Source organism: Chrysoperla carnea, chromosome 4, assembly GCF_905475395.1.
Source record: "Chrysoperla carnea chromosome 4, inChrCarn1.1, whole genome shotgun sequence".
Classification (NCBI taxonomy): domain Eukaryota; kingdom Metazoa; phylum Arthropoda; class Insecta; order Neuroptera; family Chrysopidae; genus Chrysoperla; species Chrysoperla carnea.
Window position 1 is genome coordinate 36,692,414 of NC_058340.1, and position 21,778 is coordinate 36,714,191.

At 29.1% G+C, this 21,778-nt stretch overlaps 1 protein-coding gene across 1 annotated transcript in view; it reads right to left on the minus strand.

Moving 5' to 3' along the window:
- The window catches only part of LOC123297729, a 124,308-nt gene that overhangs the window by 12,241 nt on the left and 90,289 nt on the right, over positions 1–21,778 (minus strand). Inside the window, exons 2-3 of the mRNA XM_044879490.1 lie at positions 4,505–4,609; positions 4,268–4,432 (exon numbers count right to left, since the gene is read on the minus strand). Of these exons, the coding sequence (XP_044735425.1) occupies positions 4,268–4,432; positions 4,505–4,609 (270 nt within the window). The remainder of the gene's footprint in view (positions 1–4,267; positions 4,433–4,504; positions 4,610–21,778) is intronic.

Below are 21,778 nucleotides of genomic sequence, written 5' to 3' on the forward strand. Positions count from 1 at the left end.
GTTACTTCTTTATACAAATTGAGGAAAAAATTTAAGAAATTTTTCCATTTGTTTTTTAAAGCGAAAAGTTATAATTCGTTAATTTTTTCCCAAAGTTCAACAGATTTCAACAGATATAAAAAATAGATATTGACCTGTCAGTTTTGATTCAACAGGATTTCCAGAATGTTTGAAATGATGTCAATAAAAAAATATCAGCTTACACAATTGTTAATTAATTTCATTTCCCGAAATTTTATTCACACTCAATGATTTCTAATGAATAGTAATTTCTTTCTTAATCTTACCTACTCTATTGAAGTAGAAAATTAAGTGTAAAAAAAAGATATTATGTTTCAAATGATGTCAAATACATAAATATCTATAAATACAAAAAATTATTTATTAAAAACAACTATTTCCGGAATGATATCTATAATAACAGATAGACAACGAATAATATACCACGTACAAAAAAATAAAGTTTCACACTCCATTTCTAAGTGTAATAAAATATATATTCCATCCAAGGCCTCTGCTCGCAAAGTTGTTGCGGCTATTACAGGACACTTGTTGGGTGCCTGGGCCTGGTAGTGTTTCACGACTACTGCAGGATCCTTCACAGTGGTGAGGTGGAGGAGACAATGTCTCATCTTCTCTATCACTGTCCAGCTCTTCCCATGAGGAGATAGACTTACTTGAGCCAGCCTCTCTTTGACGACCTCTCCGACCTAAAGTTCATCGACGTCAAAGCTCTCTTGCTGTTTTTAAACAGCTCCAAACGGTTCATGGAGTAGTGGCTGGGGATGGGCCTTTTTTGGTATCAAACGGACCCAATGATCTAAGTGTGTCCCACCCCAGGATAGCTACTCTAACCTAACCTAACCTATTTTATATATTTTTGATAGAAGGGTTCTAAAATTTGAGGGCTTGTTTATTATTAAGAGGAAAATTTTTAAACAAAAACAAATTGACCAAAAAATTACCAAAGTTATTGGAACGTATCGCCACCTATTTCAAGCCACAGTAGTATTTTAAGTTGTTAAAACTTCGTGCCAGAAAACAACCTCTCAGAGAAGCCAAATCCCCTTTTTTGGAGAGCTTCAAAATTGACTAAGATATGACCAATTTTAAAATGGTGCATTTATCTCTCATTCAATCAAATGAAAAAAAAGATTATTCTTTATTTGATACCCCACTTAGGTATATTTGTAAATATTCGATATTTCCTTCCCACTTTCTCGCTACACCTTTCTACCCTCCGAAGGTTAAAAAAATTTCTAAATGTAATTTAAAACATTCTGACCAAGTTTTGAACTATTAAAAGCCATAATTGAAAAATATGAATTTTTTACTCATGAATACCCCCGCAACCCCCCTTGTGGGTGGAATTTCGTAAAATCCGTTCTTAGCTGACCTCTACTTGGCAAAAGGAATATTTCTGCCAAATTTCAAGTCTCTAGGTCTTATAGTTCCAGAGATATCGTGATGAGTGACTATCTATCTATCTATCTATATCTATAGAAAGTCTCCTATATTATTATAGATACAATATATATTCAATCTACCGCCCGACACATCTATGGCTTCCCATTCATTTCCGATGTCATTGTCGTTGCTGCTAGTATAAATGTATTGTACAGTCTGTTAATGACGTCACAGGTGTCATTTATGTAACCAATATCATTAGTTGATAGCAAATGCTAATATTTTACATGTAGCATTTGGATCGAGATTTGTTGGTTTGTGGATTACTTTAATTGATTATTCAGAAGATTTCCTTTTTAGTACGGACATTTATAGACTATGTTATATTAGTGGCCCGAGTATTAAATTAATGAAAATAAAGTTGTACTATTTTTTTTTGTATACCGACATAGCCATTAGAACATATTAGAAAAATTATAAATCTCAAAAGTATTGAAAAACAGTTGATTTTTTAAATGCATTCCATTTTTCAATCTCTCGAGTGCGGCTAACTTCCCTTCATTTTTTCTTCGTACTGTCTTGTAATTTTCAAACAAACCCTATAAATTCTTCTACAGGCACATAAAATTGAATAGAATTTTGATCTTGATCTATTTTAAAGTAATAAGTGACTTAAATAAGTTAAATTTTGATGAAGAGTAGTAAAAAGATTTTGATGGATTAGTTTTTATAAAACTCTATTTAACATGACCATATTTCAATGTCGGGGTTGTTCCATTGGAGTTGCAATTCATTTGATTAAGTTAAGGCTCTTATCAGGAAACTATCTAACTAAAGAAATCATTCATAAATTAAGTAGGTAAGTAGGAGTAGGTTTGGCGGTATTAAATGCCCTCATTAATTTAACTTCTGTAGTATTTTTGCACTTTTTTGCAACAACCGAAAGAAATATGACACAGATATGTCTGATTTAATTAATATATTTATAGAATATCTAATCAAAGAGATAAAAAAAAAGTTTTAATGAAATAACTTTATTTAGAAAAATGAATTTAAATTAATTAGTTTTTGTAATGATTTATTTTATGTTAATTATTATACAAAGCCTGTCATATGCAAAACTATATAATTTTAATTAATTAAAATTAAATTTATTTTTCATATTCAATATTTATAGAAATCATATTGTAAATTCATACACCTGTCAAAAGAATTACGTGTAAATACAATGATACTGTCATTGCTAATTTTTTATTTTGATAAATTTTTATAATTTTTGCTATTTTGAAGGGTATTTTAGCCCACATGAAATGCAATTCTGAATTAAGACTCAAAAAAATTCCTCTAAATTCTTATATATAAAAGCGAAAAAAGTTCATGCATATTTTCTATTTATAGCAAGTCTTGAAAATGATCTGGAATATTTTCGTTTTTTAAGTTATTTTTTTTTATTTTGTGATTTTTAGTGAATTTGAAGTACACTAACGAATTTGTTACTAAAAAAAGAATCATTAAAATCGGTGGGCGTGATATTGAGTCATTCGTCATCTTGTCGCGCATACTTTATGCAAATTTAAGACTTTTATAGTTTTCTCATGGATGCCGTTGGCAGAACTGAAAGAAAATGAAATGAAACCACACGGAAAGCATCAGCTATCAAATAAATAAGGGTCATCAAAATCGGTTCAGCCAGTCGAAAGTTCTGAGGTAACACACATAAAAAAATAAAACAGTCGAATTGATAACCTCCTCCTTTTTTGTTTGAAGTCGGTTATAAATGAAGTAGGAATCTTTTGTCTTTTCATTCCGAGTCTAACAGGTATGGTTTACGTTTTCTTTACTCGTGGCGCTGACATCTTAGAGTTAAAATCCCATAATCCCCCAGTCAGTAAAGATTGACACAATTTTTAAAGAAGAAACTATTACAGACATGAAATATTGAACATTTTTATAAACTTTTTAACTGTTTATATCTTTATAAAAAGTTGTTTTTTATAACAACATTGTTAAAAACATTAATTTTGGTATGTACAACCATTATTTAGTACATGGAACATTTTTTGTAATTGTTATGCTAATTAATTCATTATGTTTTATAAAAGATACGAAATGAATATTCGTACCCTTCCCAGAAAAGAATTTTCTCTCATAAAATATAAGACTTATAATACCCTTTGCATATTAAATAAGATTTGTCTTTGGGCTATATTTAACTTTCGAATAAATGATGAAAAAATTAACATATATACTCGTTTAATTACAAAAACTTTATGTATACGAACAGTTTTTTAATTAAGTACATCAAATTATTTTAATTCCTAATAATAATAATTTTTGGTATTAGAATAGATTTTTTACTTCGACTATACAATGGCAAGGGTTATGTGTTTGACCAATATGCATGTATGCTCATCTGTTTGGACCTAGAATCTACACTATTTATCATAATTTTGGCAAATCAGCTATCTCGAGAAGCGTCTTGATCACCCACTGGTTATAGACTATATGGCGTCACATTTAATTAAATATGGCAACCTCCAGAGGACATAAAGTTTTATGATCGAAAAACAAATTTCGATTTAATTATACCATGTTTGGCATCAAATTAAAAGGCGTAATTAGCACTTTTCAAAAATATTTATATATTATTATACTCAATCACTAAATTATAACAGCAAAATAGTTAAAAAGGAAAGTATTTTCGTCTGTTCCCTCCGAGCTTCTCAACTACTTATCATGATTTGACAAATGAGGTATCGTTAGATTTTCAAACAGATGAGCAGATTTTCTAAGCGGGCGAGCTAAGCAAAAGTGTTAGCTATTAATAAATAATTATATAGGTGAAACGAATGTTACTTACTTGCTAATAAACTTAATGCCAATTTGGCCATCACAGCAAATGAATAGCTAACAACAACTTTGTCTTTTGAATTAATCATAGCTATTTGTATAACACTTAATAAACAAAATATGGCCAATAGTATTGTGCTCGTTAATGCTGCCCATCCAGCCATATATACCACGGCTAAAAATAATTAATTCGTATTAGAAGTTGTTTTTTTGGATAAAGAGAAATAAATCAAATTTGAATAATTACCACTCGTCCGAAATCTGGAATCGTATGGACCACATCGTTCACGTGACAATAATTGTTTACAAGTTTTCCATGGTCCAAAATATCCTTTTTCACCACCAACACCGCCTGAAATATAAAGAAAATAACAATTAACTATTGATATTTAATTCAAGTAGAAATTTGAGAAGTGTTCAAAGAAAATAGGAGTAAACATCAAATGATATATTTATTGTTGAAAGAAACCTGTCATGGACAAATTAAGTGGGAGTTAAATGTAGGGTTAAAGATTAATCATATATAGGAGTGTAAAAAGTAATCAATTTGTCCACCAATATTAGGGGAGATTGGAGAAAATGGTCCCTTTATGTATATTATAGCCAAACTATTAACTAAAAGTATGGTTTGAATAGCTCTAAAATAGTTTTGCTTTCTTTATTTAAGTGCTGTAACATTGGCACGTAAAATAGGTGGGTAAATTGATCCCATTACATCATTATACAAAACAGTTCAAATAAAATATAAATTGCTCTTGTATGCTTCATCAATACAAAAAAATTTTACCCAATACAAAACACACAGAAAATCAAATAACAGTTCTAACGTCGATAAAGACTTCGTTCAAATATTAATTGGATAACGTGGAAGACGTTTATCGAAAAGTATATATTAAATGGCTTTAATAGATTATTTAAAACAACGAAGGATTATTTTATACCCAATCTCTAATTCTTTTTTTTTTCAGTTTGTGCGTTATTATAGAAATTTAATATTTTAATATTTAAAGAACTTCACGACTGTATAATTTGCATAACTTAAATACTTGAAACTCAAAAGTATAAAGTAAAAATAATTCAGTTCATTTGAGCATTATTGCTTATCAATGATTTGTGTGGATAAACCAAACTAGTTGCGTAAATTGTTATCTACATTTTTAAGAATGAATAAGAAGTATACTGATACTAGGTACTAGGTTACTGATGAAACTTTTTACACGGAGAAGTTTTTTCAGTTTTAAAATATGTTTACCGGTATAAGATATAAACAATACTATTCTTGATGTTGTTTCCAACATTTGTTGTTGTTGTTTTTGTTTCCAACAAGTTTCAAAAATAGTTCCAACAGAATATATTGATTTTTTATAAAACTCACTAAACTTTTCACCAGTTGTGTGAAATAAGAAGTCGAAAACATGCTTCATCCATTCGGCATGGCCTAGTTACTCTTTTAAAAAGTTTTTAACATTTTTTGAGAACGTGTTTGAGCATCTAGCATATCCAGCGTATCGAATAATAATTACGAAAGTAGTTCTTTCTGTTTGGATTTGATAAACTATAACGAGATATAGAACTTTAACGTAATATAAAACGAGAAAAGCCTCCCAGGCCGAAGGTTGAACCAGGACTAAAGGTCGTTTTTAGACTTAAGACGAGTAATGGGGTTAGCGAGACGGAATGAAGAATGTTAGATGGTTAAGTGAGGCAGGATACTGTATCTTTTATATAGAATTAGATGGTAGTGGAAAGAATGGAAAGTCTTGAATATCCATCATTCTTTACATTAATTTTTAAAATTATTTCCGAAGAAAGCTTGAATTGCATCAGGCGGGTAACAATTTTGTACATTAAAAAACTTTCCCTTTTGTTTTTGAAAATAATTCGTTTGTTAAAAGAAATTCACCTCTTCGTTACTAACTTCTAACGAATAAAATTATAAAATGATTGTATGTAATGGCTCATAACGTATCACGGTTCACAATAAAAGACTGATATTATTAAATGCCCATAAAAATGACACCTCGTGTATCTTATAGTACATACCTAGGTGATACAGGACTAATTAAATGATATGAACTATGCAATAAAAATATATCGCATATAAAATAAAAAAAAAGAATCATAATTGATATTGAAGCCAATTGTTATTCTCACATGATCATGAACAGTAAACAATAAATTAATAAAATTGCTTCAAATTGAGTACAAATGTTAACTGTTTGAAACCTTACTCATGTAATAATAATAATATATAGGTAAATATAATAATATATGTAAATTGATTCTAATTATATGGACGTATGTACTTACTCTGTAATTGACATATTTTTGAACTAGAAACCAACAGACAGTAATAGACGGACATTTAATAATATAGGTGTTATATAACATCATAAGTGTTATTTATAGTATACGTAATAACTTGTCATTTGGGTACATTTAATTGACATTAATTGAAGCCTAGCATACATAATTTGGACTTTTTTTAAAATTGTTTTACAACATGTGTTATCAAATAGTCTGTTAGTTCACACTCAAAAAAAACTAAATGATAACATCACCGTTGAGACTTGGTATACGTGTTCATTATATCTTATGCGGTCAGTATGCTACATAAAAGCTTCGAGATTGCTGTCGTTCTTTTTAACGGGTCTTTCTTCAAACTGAAAATTTGCTTTTATCTTGTTAAAGGTCGAGCAAAATGTAAACAGATATTCAAAAATTTTGTAGTTATAACGTTTGGCAAAAAAATAAGAGTTTCATATGTTTGAAGCATCCCAAGGGTACTAAATTTTAGTGCAGTTTATTTTATTCAAATTGGGCACATTTGGGCATGAACAAAATTCTTCTAATAGGTACAATTCTTTACTTCAGGCTGAACCATTGTCAAGATGAGTTTGCTTTAAAAGAATCGAGTCAAATTAACGAATGAAATTTGCAAAATTTAATTGAAATATAGCTAAGAACACTCTCCGTTAAATTACCTTTCAAACGAAATAAAAAAAATTAAAATCGGTTTAGGCGCTACGATGCCACAGACAGACAGCCAGGCACACAAAAAGACACACACACAGAGCGGCCAAACTTAAACCATCCCTTTTTTTGTAGGATAGAGTAGTTAAAGGCTACCAATGAGTTAAAAATTTGTATTCTCATATATGCATTATTATTCTTCAGAAATATTAATTCTGTTGATTGTTGAAAAGTAAACAAAATTGTTCACTCGGTAAAATTATATTTTATAATTTAATTGAAATACATTTTTCATAAACAATTCAATATTGAAAAGTAAATAAACAACAACATTTTCCAATAAATTGACCTCGTAGTAATAACAAAGACTTCTATTAGGATTCCGTTTTTTTTTTCTTAATTTTAAATTATTTATTATAAGAAAACGTAATAACAAATTTTAAAACAAAATGTAAAATGCGTGGGCAGACCCGATATACATTAGATAGAGTAATAGATCGTGAGCCCATAACTGAAAATTTTATGGTTCGTTTTACTTGTCTTTTGGGGATAAAATTGATTTATACGAAAAGTTTTGAAATTTCGTGTTTTCCAACAATTTTATTTATTTTGGAGATTTTCAATGTTTTATAGTCCTCAAAATAACAATCTAATGAATTAAAAAATTATCCTTTAAATCTTTTAGAGGTTTGATGGAATAATATTATTATTATTATTTCAAATTTTCACCAGGCATATCAGATAAAATTTGAAGTGATATCTTTCATTTTGATATTCGTTAATCCTATTGAATCATCAAGAATCATAAATAGAAATATCACACTTGATTATCAATATGTTTTTACATAAATTCAAATTACTTTGTAAACATTTTTAATGAAATTTATGACATCAAAACACAAAAAGTGACACATTAAAATCTATTCAAAAACTCTATACACACTACAATAATAACATTAATAACAATTTAGATATCAGTTTATGATTTATTATTAATAAATTTTTTTACACAATATATAAAGTCATAATATTGTTATTATTGTATATACTTGACTTCAATATTATATAATACAATCCGCCACCCGACGACTTCGCTAGACAATTTCACTTTAATAAACAAACACCACTAAACAATATTATTTTACATTTTACCAAATATCAGCAATTGTACCCTAAAGACCCCTTGAACGCATTACACGACCGACTCGTAAACTCCAGCCTTATATTCACACCGTTTTAATCAATATGGTATTGATATTTGATCCAGATTGTGTAAATATGGAAGCATATTTTATACAAGTGAAATTTACAAAATTTTAAAAACCCCCGGCAAATGAGATTTTTTTTGTGAACCGATTTTGAAACTTAGCTATAAAATGTTTTCAATCTAGTCGGTTCGGCCTTTTTTAAGGACTACGGTGACACTGAGAAACACTTTAAACTTATAAAACTCTTTCTTAAATCAATATCAAAGTGGTGGTCAAGGACATCAGATGAGATGAAAAGGATACTTAGAGAGATATCATTTTTTGGGAATCACCTTTCAAATGAACCCAAAATCTTAAAATTGGTTCTTCGGTTTAGGCGCTACGATGCCACAGACAGCCAAACACACAGACACATGCACATAGCGGTCAAACTTATAACACGCCTTTATTTTTAGTTCGGGGGTTAATAAACAATCGTCACAACACAATATCCTTTTACACTTAACCAAATATCAGCACATTATACCCTAAGCACCCTTGAACGCATTATACGTCCTCCTCTCAAACACTAGCCGTATATTCACACCGTAGACAAAATGGCGGCCTCAGAACTTGCTCCGATTGCAATATAGTATCGATCTATGATCCAGATCGTATAAATATGGAATCATATTTAATATTAAAGAATAATTGAGAGAAAAAGTAATTAAATATCCAGCTAACATGAGCTTTTAAATAAATTTCATCAAACTCGGTTTAATAGTTTTTAAGTGATATTCGAACTAACAGACAGACAAACAGACCTACAACAGTTTCATTATAGCAAATATATAAATACTTTTAAAATATATATTTTTTATTAGTAAAATATAATGTTGTTATTTGATAACATTCATTATTTTATATTTTTTACACTGTTTATTATATTGCATGAATGTTGTGCTCTACCGTCTGTATATACAGGGCTACCACAGTGGAAAAATGAAGCAATATTATTTATTAAGTAGAAGTATCTTAAAGAAAACAGACATTAAACATGCGAATTTGATATCCAGATGTTTGAACCTTAAATTGTAGGCTAAGTTTGACTTGTCTTCAGCGACTTTTGTATTGTAGCCCCCAAGAGATCTGTAATCTCATACTCCTTGAACCATTTAGAAATATTCAAAAACAGTAGGTTAGATATGACGGAAACCAGTTTCGGCTCCGGCAGGTCGTCTAAGAATGGCAAACCTAGTTATAACAATGACAGATCATTTGCAATATTCATCTTCTCATAGCAAGAACTGGATAATGACAAAAGTTGATCCTTTATTCCATCTCTTCACGGTGAAAACTCTTTCGGTAATCGTGGCCTATTGTAAGACTTGTAGAGGCCCAAGTACGTTCCTCTCTCCGTCATTTACAAGTTACAAGGGGTTTTCTATCAGGAGTTATAGGAGTTGAAGAACACGAATAATTTTTTTTTTTAATTGGCCACTGAGAAAATCAAGAGTAAATAAATATTGAAAATTGAAAAAATGATAACGTCAGTTAAAAAAAATATAGTTAATTTCCTTCACAAAAAGTATTTTTTATATAGAGAAACTGTTTTTAGTTTTCTCCCATTTGCTCTGATTCTCTTGATGTCAGCTTTTAGGCTAAAATTTGGAGATTGTACTTTTCTTTATTAGGAAGATAAATTCACGAAAATCAAAAGCCTTGGAACCTACAGGAAGTCTATTAAATGGTCTAGTTCACAGTTTTTAGTGACGAAACCTTCTTATGAATTTGTTAATGATTAATGATCTGTTTATTTTAGAAGATAATTATATAATCAAGAGAAAAGTGATCCGATATTTAAAAAGAAAACATTTTTTGAATGCTTAATAATTTTTCTCTCATTTTCCAAAGACACTCTCTGTATTTTAAATGAAGTACCTTGTTTTGACACTGTCTATCCATCCAACCGCCTGAAGTTTGTCCTATATATATAGACATATTGTCGCACAGTATTATACTTTTATCTGCTACATCCATAGAGTCAGTCATTTCTTAGTTATTTTATTAGTGTACATGTTCAGAATATTTTATTCCATTTATATATACATGAATTAAAATAGAACGTATCTAACGTCGATACATAAAAATTGATGTTTAATCAAATATTTTAATTCATGTTTTGATGGAACATCTTTATTAAAATTATATGAAAATTTAATTAAAATAATCTTATAATATTTATTATATAACAGGAAAGATAAAAAAGAACCCTTATAGAATATTGTGATTGTGATAAAATATATTTTAGTTAAAAAGCTAGCTTAAAATTTGGAATTTTTAAGACACATTGCGTAGGTAATCCAATAACACTCATCAAGAATGAAATAAAGAGAGCCACGCGTTTCAGTTCTGTGTCTGGCCAGCTTTTTAATCCGGTGTCGGCTTAAAGTTGATAAATATCTGTTTTCTTTTTTTCGTATCCTCATAGGAAGAAGAAATAAAAACAAAATAATAAAAAAAAAAAAAAAAAAAAAAAAACCGGGAACATAGTCTGACACTATGAAAATTGAAAAATTCTTGAAAAATGTTAGGCTACGTGTATCCGTTCTTTTTTTTTTCGTTTATCTTCTTATAAAATTATACTAAACAACGAAGATATTATATCAATTTTAAGCTTGCAGTGCAACTTGAAAATTTCACAGGTCTAGAATTATAAAAGGATACCTCAAATCCCTTTTCAGTGTTGATAGACTGACTACAGACTAGTTCCAAAAAATTTACGCATGTTTTATACCTATAAAGGCAAATATTTAATTGGATTTGGTTGGCATAAAATAATATATCTTTAAATCAATTTTAAAATTCTGTTCACATGATTTAATTTTATATGAAAATGATTATATGTGCTTTAGGATCCTTTCGTATTTTATAAAAGCTATTATAATTTAATACTGGAAAAACCACAGGAAAATGTTGTTTTATATTTTAGTGGTAAGTTAATTGTAATTTCATTATGTTAGTTATTTGTAATTTAACAATTTGTTCTTTAGGGTTCAATCGATAATGGTAATCGTAGCATTCTAGATTTTCCTTCAAATGACCCCTATCTTATGGAAATTGGGTGTTATTTAAATTCGTTCATATTGTGAGATTTTTTTAACGGACACAATGAACAAATTTCAAACGTTTCTGAGCCATGGGAGATGGAATAATTACACGCGTATAGGTGTTTTTTATGTATTACAAAAATGTGTTGGAGTGGGAGCGTGAATGTTTTAACTGCTTGACTGCGTGCCAGAGTAGAAATACGTACAAAAATGTTAAAAAAAAAACACATTACACACTGGTTATTTTCATTTTAACGTCCATAACTCATAAACGATTACATTTGGATCGTCGTGACTACTGAGACTTTGATCACGATTCGAAGATTTACAAAATCTCGCAATATGAGCAAATTTGACCAAAACTAATTCCCATAAGACTAGTGTGGCGTTCTTTGTTATTTTAAATTTATCTTAATAAACAGTGAATAATAAAGACTTATTCAGATGGATAAATAAAATCTCGTAAATCTCGTTTGCTTTCAAAATTATCTATTCAACATTATTTATTTTAAGATATTGTGTACGGGAAATGTTATATCATCAGAAACATTAAAAAATGATAAAATGGTAGATAATAAATTTTTATTATCATCAAAAATACATACAAATTATTATAAAAATTCTAAATTATTACGAAAATATCCAAACATTCATAACGTCTACGTATGGCAAGATACGGACAAATTATTTATATCGTTATTGAATCATCGTGCATTACATTATAATTATTCAAATTATATCGATGGATTTCAATTAAGTGGTAAACAATTGCGGGTTGGATATGGAATTGTAAGTTGATTTTCTTTATTTCTGAACATACTTATCGTTAATGTGAGATTGTACAGAAATTAGCGTAAATTTGAGAAAGACAAGCTTATATGAATTTTTTACTTATTTTTTAAACGGAAAATCATTTAAAAATTTTAATCTAGTAGATATAGTGTTTCAACATAATTATGTGTAATTTTGTCTAAATCCTGCAAATTATTAAAAGTTTGCACCCTAAATTTTTTGATTAATTTTAGAACGCACCATTTATTTATGAAAAAAATAATCAATTATATGGTTTTTTATATGAAATTTGGCAAATTGCCGAAGAAATTTATAATTTTACGTAAGATTAACACATTTTTTTATTATCAAGTATTGATTAATTTATTATGTAAGGTAAAATCGGTAGTACGTAGATACTTTTCTCATAAATTATCACAAATTTTTCATATATCACCTATTAAAAAACTTGCACCTATACCTAGTTTCAGCAAAATCGAGTAATAAAATTTTTTTTAAGATCATTTTCTCAAAAACCAAAACTATTCACAATTTTATATTTAGATCTATTTACTACAAGTTAAAAAGTCGTAATGCAATAGAAATTGATGCACTATTGAATCCTTACAAACCCACTCGAATAACAAAGCGCTTCGATCATTCCCAAGCTATATGTACCGATGGGTAAGCTTTTTTTAAAAGCAGTGCTAAAGCTAAAGTTTTTACTTTATACATCCATAATATTAATTTTAGATCGAATTTCATGATTTTTAAATTTATGTAATTATTAAGCCAATTCAAAAATAATCGATACAAAATAAAATTAAAGCTACAAAATAGCTAGTACAAAAAGCAATGCGAATAAAAACAATTTTGGTTAATGCTTACTTTGTTCTATTTATTTTGTCTTGGACAATTTAATTATTATAAGATAGTTTAAGTTGACAGTAATTTTAACGGGAATTTAAAAATTTTAACGTGGATTATTCAAGTTGCGTAGAACCTAAAAAAGTTTTGAATTTGGCCCTTCCACCAATTCTTTATTTAGATCAATTTACTACGAATTACACAGTCGGCATGCAGGAGGAATTGACGCATTATTGAATATTTACACACCAGCTCGCAGAGCAAACCATTTAGATCATTCGCAGGGGTTAAACACAGCTGGGTAAGCTTTGTTTTAAAAGCAGTGCTAAAACTAAACTTTTTTACCATGATATTATTTGACGGATTCACAAATTTAAATTTCCTTACTCTAGTTATGAATCATTATAGTCCTGTACTTTCCGAGCATTTTTTCATTAATTTAACTTTTTAAATTGGATCAAATCCAAAACTTCCAAATTTTGTAAATATGTCCGAAATTTTATTATTTAGATCCGTTTATCAAGAATTATCTTATCGTAATGCAGGAGAAATTGACACAATATTGAATAATTTCAAACCTACTCACAAAGCAAAATATTTAGATTTTTCACAAGGATTGAATAAAGATGGGTAAGCTTTTGTTTTGAAGCAGTACTAAAGCTAAACTTTCAGTGTTTCGCGGAAATATGACTTCAAGCTCTACAGCGTTAAATTTAGTGTTTTTTCCAGAAGATTAATTCAGTGAATTTCGAGTAGTATAGTTTGAAAATTTCAAAATATATACTTAATTTCCAAATTGTATAATCTAATACTGCTTGCGAGAAAATTATCGGCATTCCTTAAATTTTTTCGAATATTGTATAATTTTTTTAAATGATAGAGTTTTCGTCTTTTGTTAAATGACTCAAAATATTCCTTTCCGACTGTATAACGGCAAGGAAGATCAGGTTGAGTAGCTATGCTGTGTAAAATTGAAAACTTAGATCAAAATTTTTAGATCTGTTTACCAAGAATCTAGATACTACATGGGGGAAATTGATACATTATTGAATGCTTTCTCAGCTGTTCATAGTACAAATGGCTTTGAGTTTTCGCAAGGTTTGAATAAAGACGGGTAAGCTTTTTTGACAAGCAGTACTAAAACTAAACTTTTTTGCCATATGCTTTCAAATTACAAAACAAAAGTTTCAATTTAATGTTTCTCTTATAATAATAATAATGATAATAATAATAATAGTTTTTATTTAACAATCTTTTAAAAATTTACTTAATAAATTACATTTAAGGACGAGCGCCAGGTCAATTTTAAAGGCTTGATTTTTGAAGTTTAAATCAATAATGAAAATTTTTGAAGGGGGAGTGATTTTGATGGTGAATTATGTTATAACTTGACAATATAAGACGAAAAGTATTAATAACATTTTTCGATATCTGGAGTTATTTTCAAAATATAGAAAATTAGAAAATTTTTCTTATTTAGCTTTCGATATTTCGAAACCCAATGCTGATATCGAAAAATTATATTTTTATTTTTCGTCTACATTAATGAAGTTATAACAAAATTCGTCAACAAAGTTGAAAATAAAGTACAAATAATTTCATTCACAAGTCTAAACCTGCCTTGGCGCTCGTACTACCTTATTTATTTGAAACTGGTAAGTGAAGATTGTCTTGCTATCCAGCATAGGCTTCCCCTAGAGCTTGCCACAGTGTGAAGTTTTGCGCTTGCCTCATCCAAGTAGTACCCGCTGTTCCTATAACGTCGTCCTCCTATTTGCGACGTTGCCTCCCCTTAAGACTATTTATCGTTATTACTCTGAACCATATGGCCTACCCATTTTCATTTTAGTTTTTTACTATAGAAAGTTATTTATTAGTAGTTTAAATTTGATTTCTAATAGTATCTAGTTTTATTTTATCTCTTATTGAGTATTATCCATTCCATGCTGTGTTGGCACGTTTCCAGTTTGTGTATATTCCGAATGGTTAGGGTTTTTTTTTTTTTGGGTTTAAATCTTTAACTAACGAATTTGATCTTGAAAATTGCCCACAATTTTGTACATAGATCCATTTACTACGAATTACACAGTAACCATGCAGTAGAAATAGACGCATTATTAAATGCATATAAACCTACTCGCAGAAGAAAATATGTAGATCAATCAATAGGTGTGAATATAGATAGGTAAGCTATTGTGAAAGGCAGTGCTAAAACTAAATTTTTTGGATAAATTAGCATTTGTTAGACTTTACACATCTCTAGTTAAGATAGACATCTCGATTCTTGATTACCACTTGGTCTGAAAATCCCGTACAGTTTTTTTTCGAACACTGACGTCAAAATTAAATTTTGCAACTTTTATAAATACAGATCCATTTACACCAAAAATAAATCGCATGAATACGATGTTTGGCTGAATATACATGCGCCATGGCAAATTCGTATGCACAAGGATTATTCACAAGCCTTGAATAAGGATGGGTAAGACTTTACTTATTAAAAAGCATAGTTGTATTTATGTTTTAGTCATGTTAATCACCGTCGAGTCATCGCAGACTTCAATATGACAAGTACTCGCTTTTTTTGTTTTTCCATTAGGATGATACTTGAATAAAAAAAATCTAAAAATGGTTTTGTCTGATATTGAAAAAAAAGACCATGTCTGCTGTCCCACATTTGAAAATTGCATAGAATCGCAATTTTTAAGTTGTCGGATCACGGACATCCCTATTAATAAAACGTCGACAAAACGATTTATGTATCTTTTACCCAACTATCCATCAAACTGCGTGATGGGGCGATCTTACAAAGTGCATGAATGAGAACGCTCCACTTACAAGCATTTTCGTTGAAATAAAAGTCGTTAGGCTAAGCATAGTTTCTAGAGGTGTATTTATTAATGAATAGTCTAAATATTTTGCATGCCCGCTTATATAAAAAAGTAAGAAAATTTTGAAGCTTGAAAAACAAATACCTTAGATTTTTTTGGTGCTGCTATGCTTGTATTCGATTATTTGCTATATTTTAGATAATCAAATCGGGAAATGAATTTTGTAAAGCTTAAGAGGCCAAAATTTTAGTGTTTAGTACTGCTTCCAATTAACAAATATTTTTTTTGGAACCATTTTGTTATTTAATATTTTGCTTACACTACAGCTATAGTTTATTTATGCCGAAACCAAAACGAGAAATCGAAGAATATGCATATTTACGTACATTTTCGAAAGAGATGTGGTTATATGGATTTGGTTGTCTAGTTTTTATTTATATTTGTCTGGTGATAACATTGAAATTATTACCACCACAGTATAAGGATTCGTCGTTCAGTTTATGCATGTTGAGTGTTTTATCAGGACTTTGTAATCAAGGTAAATCAATTTTTATGGGATTGTAAATTCTTTACGCGACCTTATAAATTTTCACTTTTATGTAAATTTACGATGTTTTACGATTGTTAATAATATGCAGATGGTTTTATTGAATTTTTATACCATATCTATAGATTTCGTCAATCAGGACTAACCATTATAATTTGAAGTACCAGTATTCATTTCTAGCCCCTTTTCAGCCGAATTTTGATCTTGACGAGAATCTTAAGTTCAGAATCACCTTATTCTTAGAAGAGACGGAATAAGTTCGATCTGCACCCATCTCATAGCGAGATGAGACAATTTTTCATGGCAATTTATTGATTTTTAAACACTCCTATCATTGTTTTTCTAAATTTGCATGGTTATTTTTAATTTAATTAATTTTAATCAATTTTTCTCATGAATGATTTTTTCCAGGCAAGACTATGCCATAATTTTCTTTATAAAATTATCTTTCTTTATATGGTATGAACAGGTATATATCTGTTAACCAATCGAAATTGGTATCTAAAGCAAGATCACTTTATTACGAAAATAATAGTATGTGGTTGCATGAAAAAAAACCGTTCATAAAAAATTGATTAAAATTAGTTTAATTAAAAATAGCTATGAACCCTTGTTGATAGAAAAACCATGATAGGAGTGATTAAAAATCAATAAAATTTCATAAAAAATATTTCTCATCTGTTTAGATCGACCTTATACCATCTCTTGTACTATTAGATCTACAAGTCACAACCTTTGATCTACTAATCTCAATTATGCTCGGAAAAGATGAACTTAACTTTTTTATTGTTAGTATTTTTCAATTATTTTAGGCACTGAAATGAGATTGTCAGCTTTGAGTAGCCGTGGTGTTCTATTAATGGCATTAATGTTTGGTTATTTAATATACACGGCATTTGCTGCTGTGCTAATGTCAAATTTAGCTGTGGATCTTACAGAATTCCCAATATCAACGATTGAAGATGTGTATCGTTTAAAAACATATTCAATGTGTGTGCGAACAAAAAGTGTATTATACACACATGAAGTTTTTACAAAGTTGGTAAGTGGAAAACAAACTTTTTTAAGATTATTTTTCCCTTCTAAGAAATGGTATTATTATTGTTTTTGAATATATAATAAAAAAATTTTCAATTACAAATTTTGCTTGGCTTCTGTTTATAGTTTCATAATGAAATATTTTAATGTATCTCAACGTCAAAAAAATTGAACCATATTCTAAGCAAAAAACCTCAATAGACCGTAGGACAAAAAGGCTGCTTTGTTAAATGATTACTACATACTTGAAACTTCGTCACTGGGTTATTTTTTGCGAGTCTACAAAACTTCTCTCTGCGACTTTTTAGAAAGTGCTGCGTTTTCAAATGAGTATGATAATGTCATGTTTAATCTATTGGTCGCAACGATACGATAGTAACGAGTGCTGACTATGTTAGTAACGAATACATTCTTACTTTTACAGCACTTTTTAACATGCACAAGAAATGCGTTGAAATAATGACAGATGTATTAAAGTCGGTTTCACAATTTCATTTTCAAAATAAAACAATCTTTGATTATATTTCTAACGATTATTTTATTTTATTTTCAATAAGTAACATTGAAATAATAAACGTGTAAAATTGTAGCAGCTAATGGCAAAACAAAAAACCTTTATTAAAAAATCTAACTACCAAAAAAAAAAACGTAATGAAAAAAAATTATACAACAAGAGGTGATTAATTTTAATCTATATTGAGAAGAGATTTATTTTACATAATAAGAGAAAGTAATTATTATATCCAAGGGATATTAAGTCGAATTTTACGATGTGTTGTTGTACCTCACTGAATATGTATAACACTCTTATAAGACTAGGGTCAATCGAAATATGTCACAGTCATTTTATAATTTTTCTCTCTCCGAAAACTTATCCGTGGACTACTCTTTCTGAAAAGTTTTTCATTGAAAATTTATGATAATTCTATCTTTTTCCCGTGGCTTCGCTCGCAATAATAATTCATTTAATGATTTAGGTATTTAGTGCATCATTGATTCATTTAAAGAATAATTGAAGAACTTTGACAACATTCCTTGTCCTTCCTTATCTCCTCTATTTACCACTCGCATTTAAGAAAATGCCCACTTTAAAGACCCGCCCGCTTAATATTAACATAGCCCAACCCTTAATACGAACTGTACTTTCTTCCTTTAAAAAATAAGGCAAATAGATTTCGTCTACGTCACATGGTTGTCCAGTACCGTAAACTTTTAATTTTAAAGGAGTTGGTGACGGATATCCTTCTTCTTATTTGAATATCGCCCTCAAGTAATATTCGTCAAAATCATCCGGGTCCTCCAGAAAGAAAAGTCTCTGGCTATGAGAGATTTCGTACAGGAAAAATATGTTCTGCATGATCTTGAAAAGAGCCTCTTAAATTTGTGACCGTTCCAAAATGGCTGTCAAATATTAGGTATGTCTCTAGACCTGTAAATATTACGTACTACGTCGGTTTTATCACCCACCTACATTACCTGTGTAAATGTATGGCTTTAGTACCAATAGATTTATGCAAATTGAAATTTATTAGATACTAACTCTCAATTTGCAACTTAACAACCTAATATAGTGTTCTCTAATTATTCGATATTCATGATGGTGTTTAAATCAACATTATTTAATCTGCTTCTACACGATGTAATAGAAATTAATACAGTAAAACTTCGATAGCTCAAAAATCATAATAAAAAGAAGAGATCACTTCTTCTATCTTCTTTGAAATTGCATCGTCTCAGTGTTAGCAGAGTATATAATATCATTCACGGTACGAAAAATTTATAGATTGCGCGGCCAATCTTTTAATTGACAAGTACTAAAATTTGCGTTATTCTAAAAGAAAAGATCATTCAGTAAAATATGCAGAAACACTTTTGGCCTATGTTTGATAAAAAAGGGTATTTATAGTTTGGAACAGTAAAAAAGAAGCTATTCTCGTTTAATAGGGTATCGAATAACAGACATCCAGTTTAACCAACATGACTTGCTTGTTGGTGCAGAGCATTGCTACGGAAAACATGACTTTAATCTCCGTTCAAGTGTATATTATTCAAATTAAATATTGCTGCAAGACTCGAGATTCAAACTCAAAATTAATTTTCTGATTGTTATTTTTAGGTTGACGAAAATAATGAAGAATATGAACTTTTACCACAATGGAAGGGTATTGTAAATGGACCTTTATGTATTGACATCAATGATCATGAAAAAATTGCTGAAATTATATGTAAAGAAAACGTTGTTATATTTGAACTAGTGTCAGTAATGACACAATTACGTTTATATACAGAAAATATTCCATGTAAATATTACAAAGTATCAAAAGAATATTTTCCATTACCAAATCAAATTGTATACGGGAAATATTGGCCATATGGTAGACATATCAACATGTTGTAAGTATTAATATTTTAATCAAAGCCTTGACTTTATTAATTATAGATTATTCATTAATTTATTTATGATCATATGTTATACATAAATTACACTTTATTTATATTATAGAAAAATTTTTGGTATACAGTATTCATTTTCATAATCTAAAATACTCTGTTCTTCAAGTCGAAGCTACCTACAAATTTTCATCTCTTTATCTTTTATTTTTTTGTCCTAATTTGCCCCTGAATGACAAAACAATGATGTTTACGAAAAAAATTTTCCAACGAAAGCTGTTTATTTTTTACATTTAAACTTTTGTTCTATCTCTAACGGTTAAACATCAGCATAACTCAAAATTTTAACATTTCTAAAATTTTTCAAGCATAATATCTCAAAAACTATTCGACATTCGAAATTTTTGGGTAGACTTAAATTGTTTCAAATTTAGTTTACTTTCAAAATGATACTAGCAACTAACGCCAAAAGCTCTTAGTTTTTAAATTGAACTACAAAAACTGAAAAAAGTCCGAAAATTTTGCAGTTATTCACGTATTACGCCGGTAGCACAACTTTTTTTTGCATGCAAAACGAGGTTTTACACTCCTCTAAGGGGTCCTAATAACACACCAAAAAAGTAGCTATACATCGCTCTTTGCGATTTTAATGTAAAATTTGACTAGCGTAATATAAATTCTATTCATTTGGACAAAAGCGTGATTTTAAATCCTTTATTTTCAAAAAAAGCCTTCCTCTGCCATGACATATACATTTTTCTTAATTCTTGGATCACAAATGAATATTTAATTTTCGAACATTCATTGTTAGATACTTATGAGCTGGGGGTGTCGTAGATATGTTAGCTTACATGAATTTAAAAAAAAAATGTTTTACCACTGTTTTTACTTAACGTTGATGGACGTAAAACTTCTATTAAAAGATGAAGATTTACTCTTAAATAAAAAATTTGTAAAATGAATTGTGTGTAAAATTATAAGATGTTTTACGTCATCAATCATCACTCAGTCATTCAAGATAACACAGCGAACCACACTCGAATGTCAAAAGCAATCATATTAAAAATGACATATTATTAATGTGAAAATTCCAAAGAAATTTAAGAGATGAATGAATAATAGACTGGGAGAAAATGATACATAAGTAGGAAAAAAAGGGCTTCCTGTTAAATTAAATTTAGTATTTGGTAACTTGGTTAAGTGCTAACAATATCTTTATACATATTCTTTGTTAATATATTATCATAACTTTATTAATATTAGAAAAACAGTTTCGAACTTCGATTACTATAAAAATTGAAATTTGAAAATTGAAGTAGTTTGACCTTGAGTCAAAAATAAATACATTCGCACAATTTAACTTAACTTAAAAAATGATTTCTTTTCTAGCTGTCATGTTCAAATATGATTCTAAATCAATTAAATTTCCATCCACAATTATTTGCTGCTTTGAAATAAGGCAGTATGCCAATGTAACCCAATTGGGTTAAATAAAAATTCAGTTTCAGTAGTTTACATAGGAAATTTAGAAGTCGGGAACCATTAAAGTGTGGGGTGGCTTAAATCTTTCCAATAATGAGTAACGACTGTTAAATTCGTTATTGTAAAGTACTGGACTGGTTTTTTTTTCTTTTCTTTTTTTTTTTTGTATTTTTTAAATACATATTTTTTTTAACACTTTCTAATTAGTATTTTCAATGCCTAATCAATGATACTCCCACCTTATACAGTTCGTTGATTTTCAATTTCAGCCTGTGTATGTATGATTGGTTCTTTGTGGCACCCTAGGGATATACGCGTGAGCCG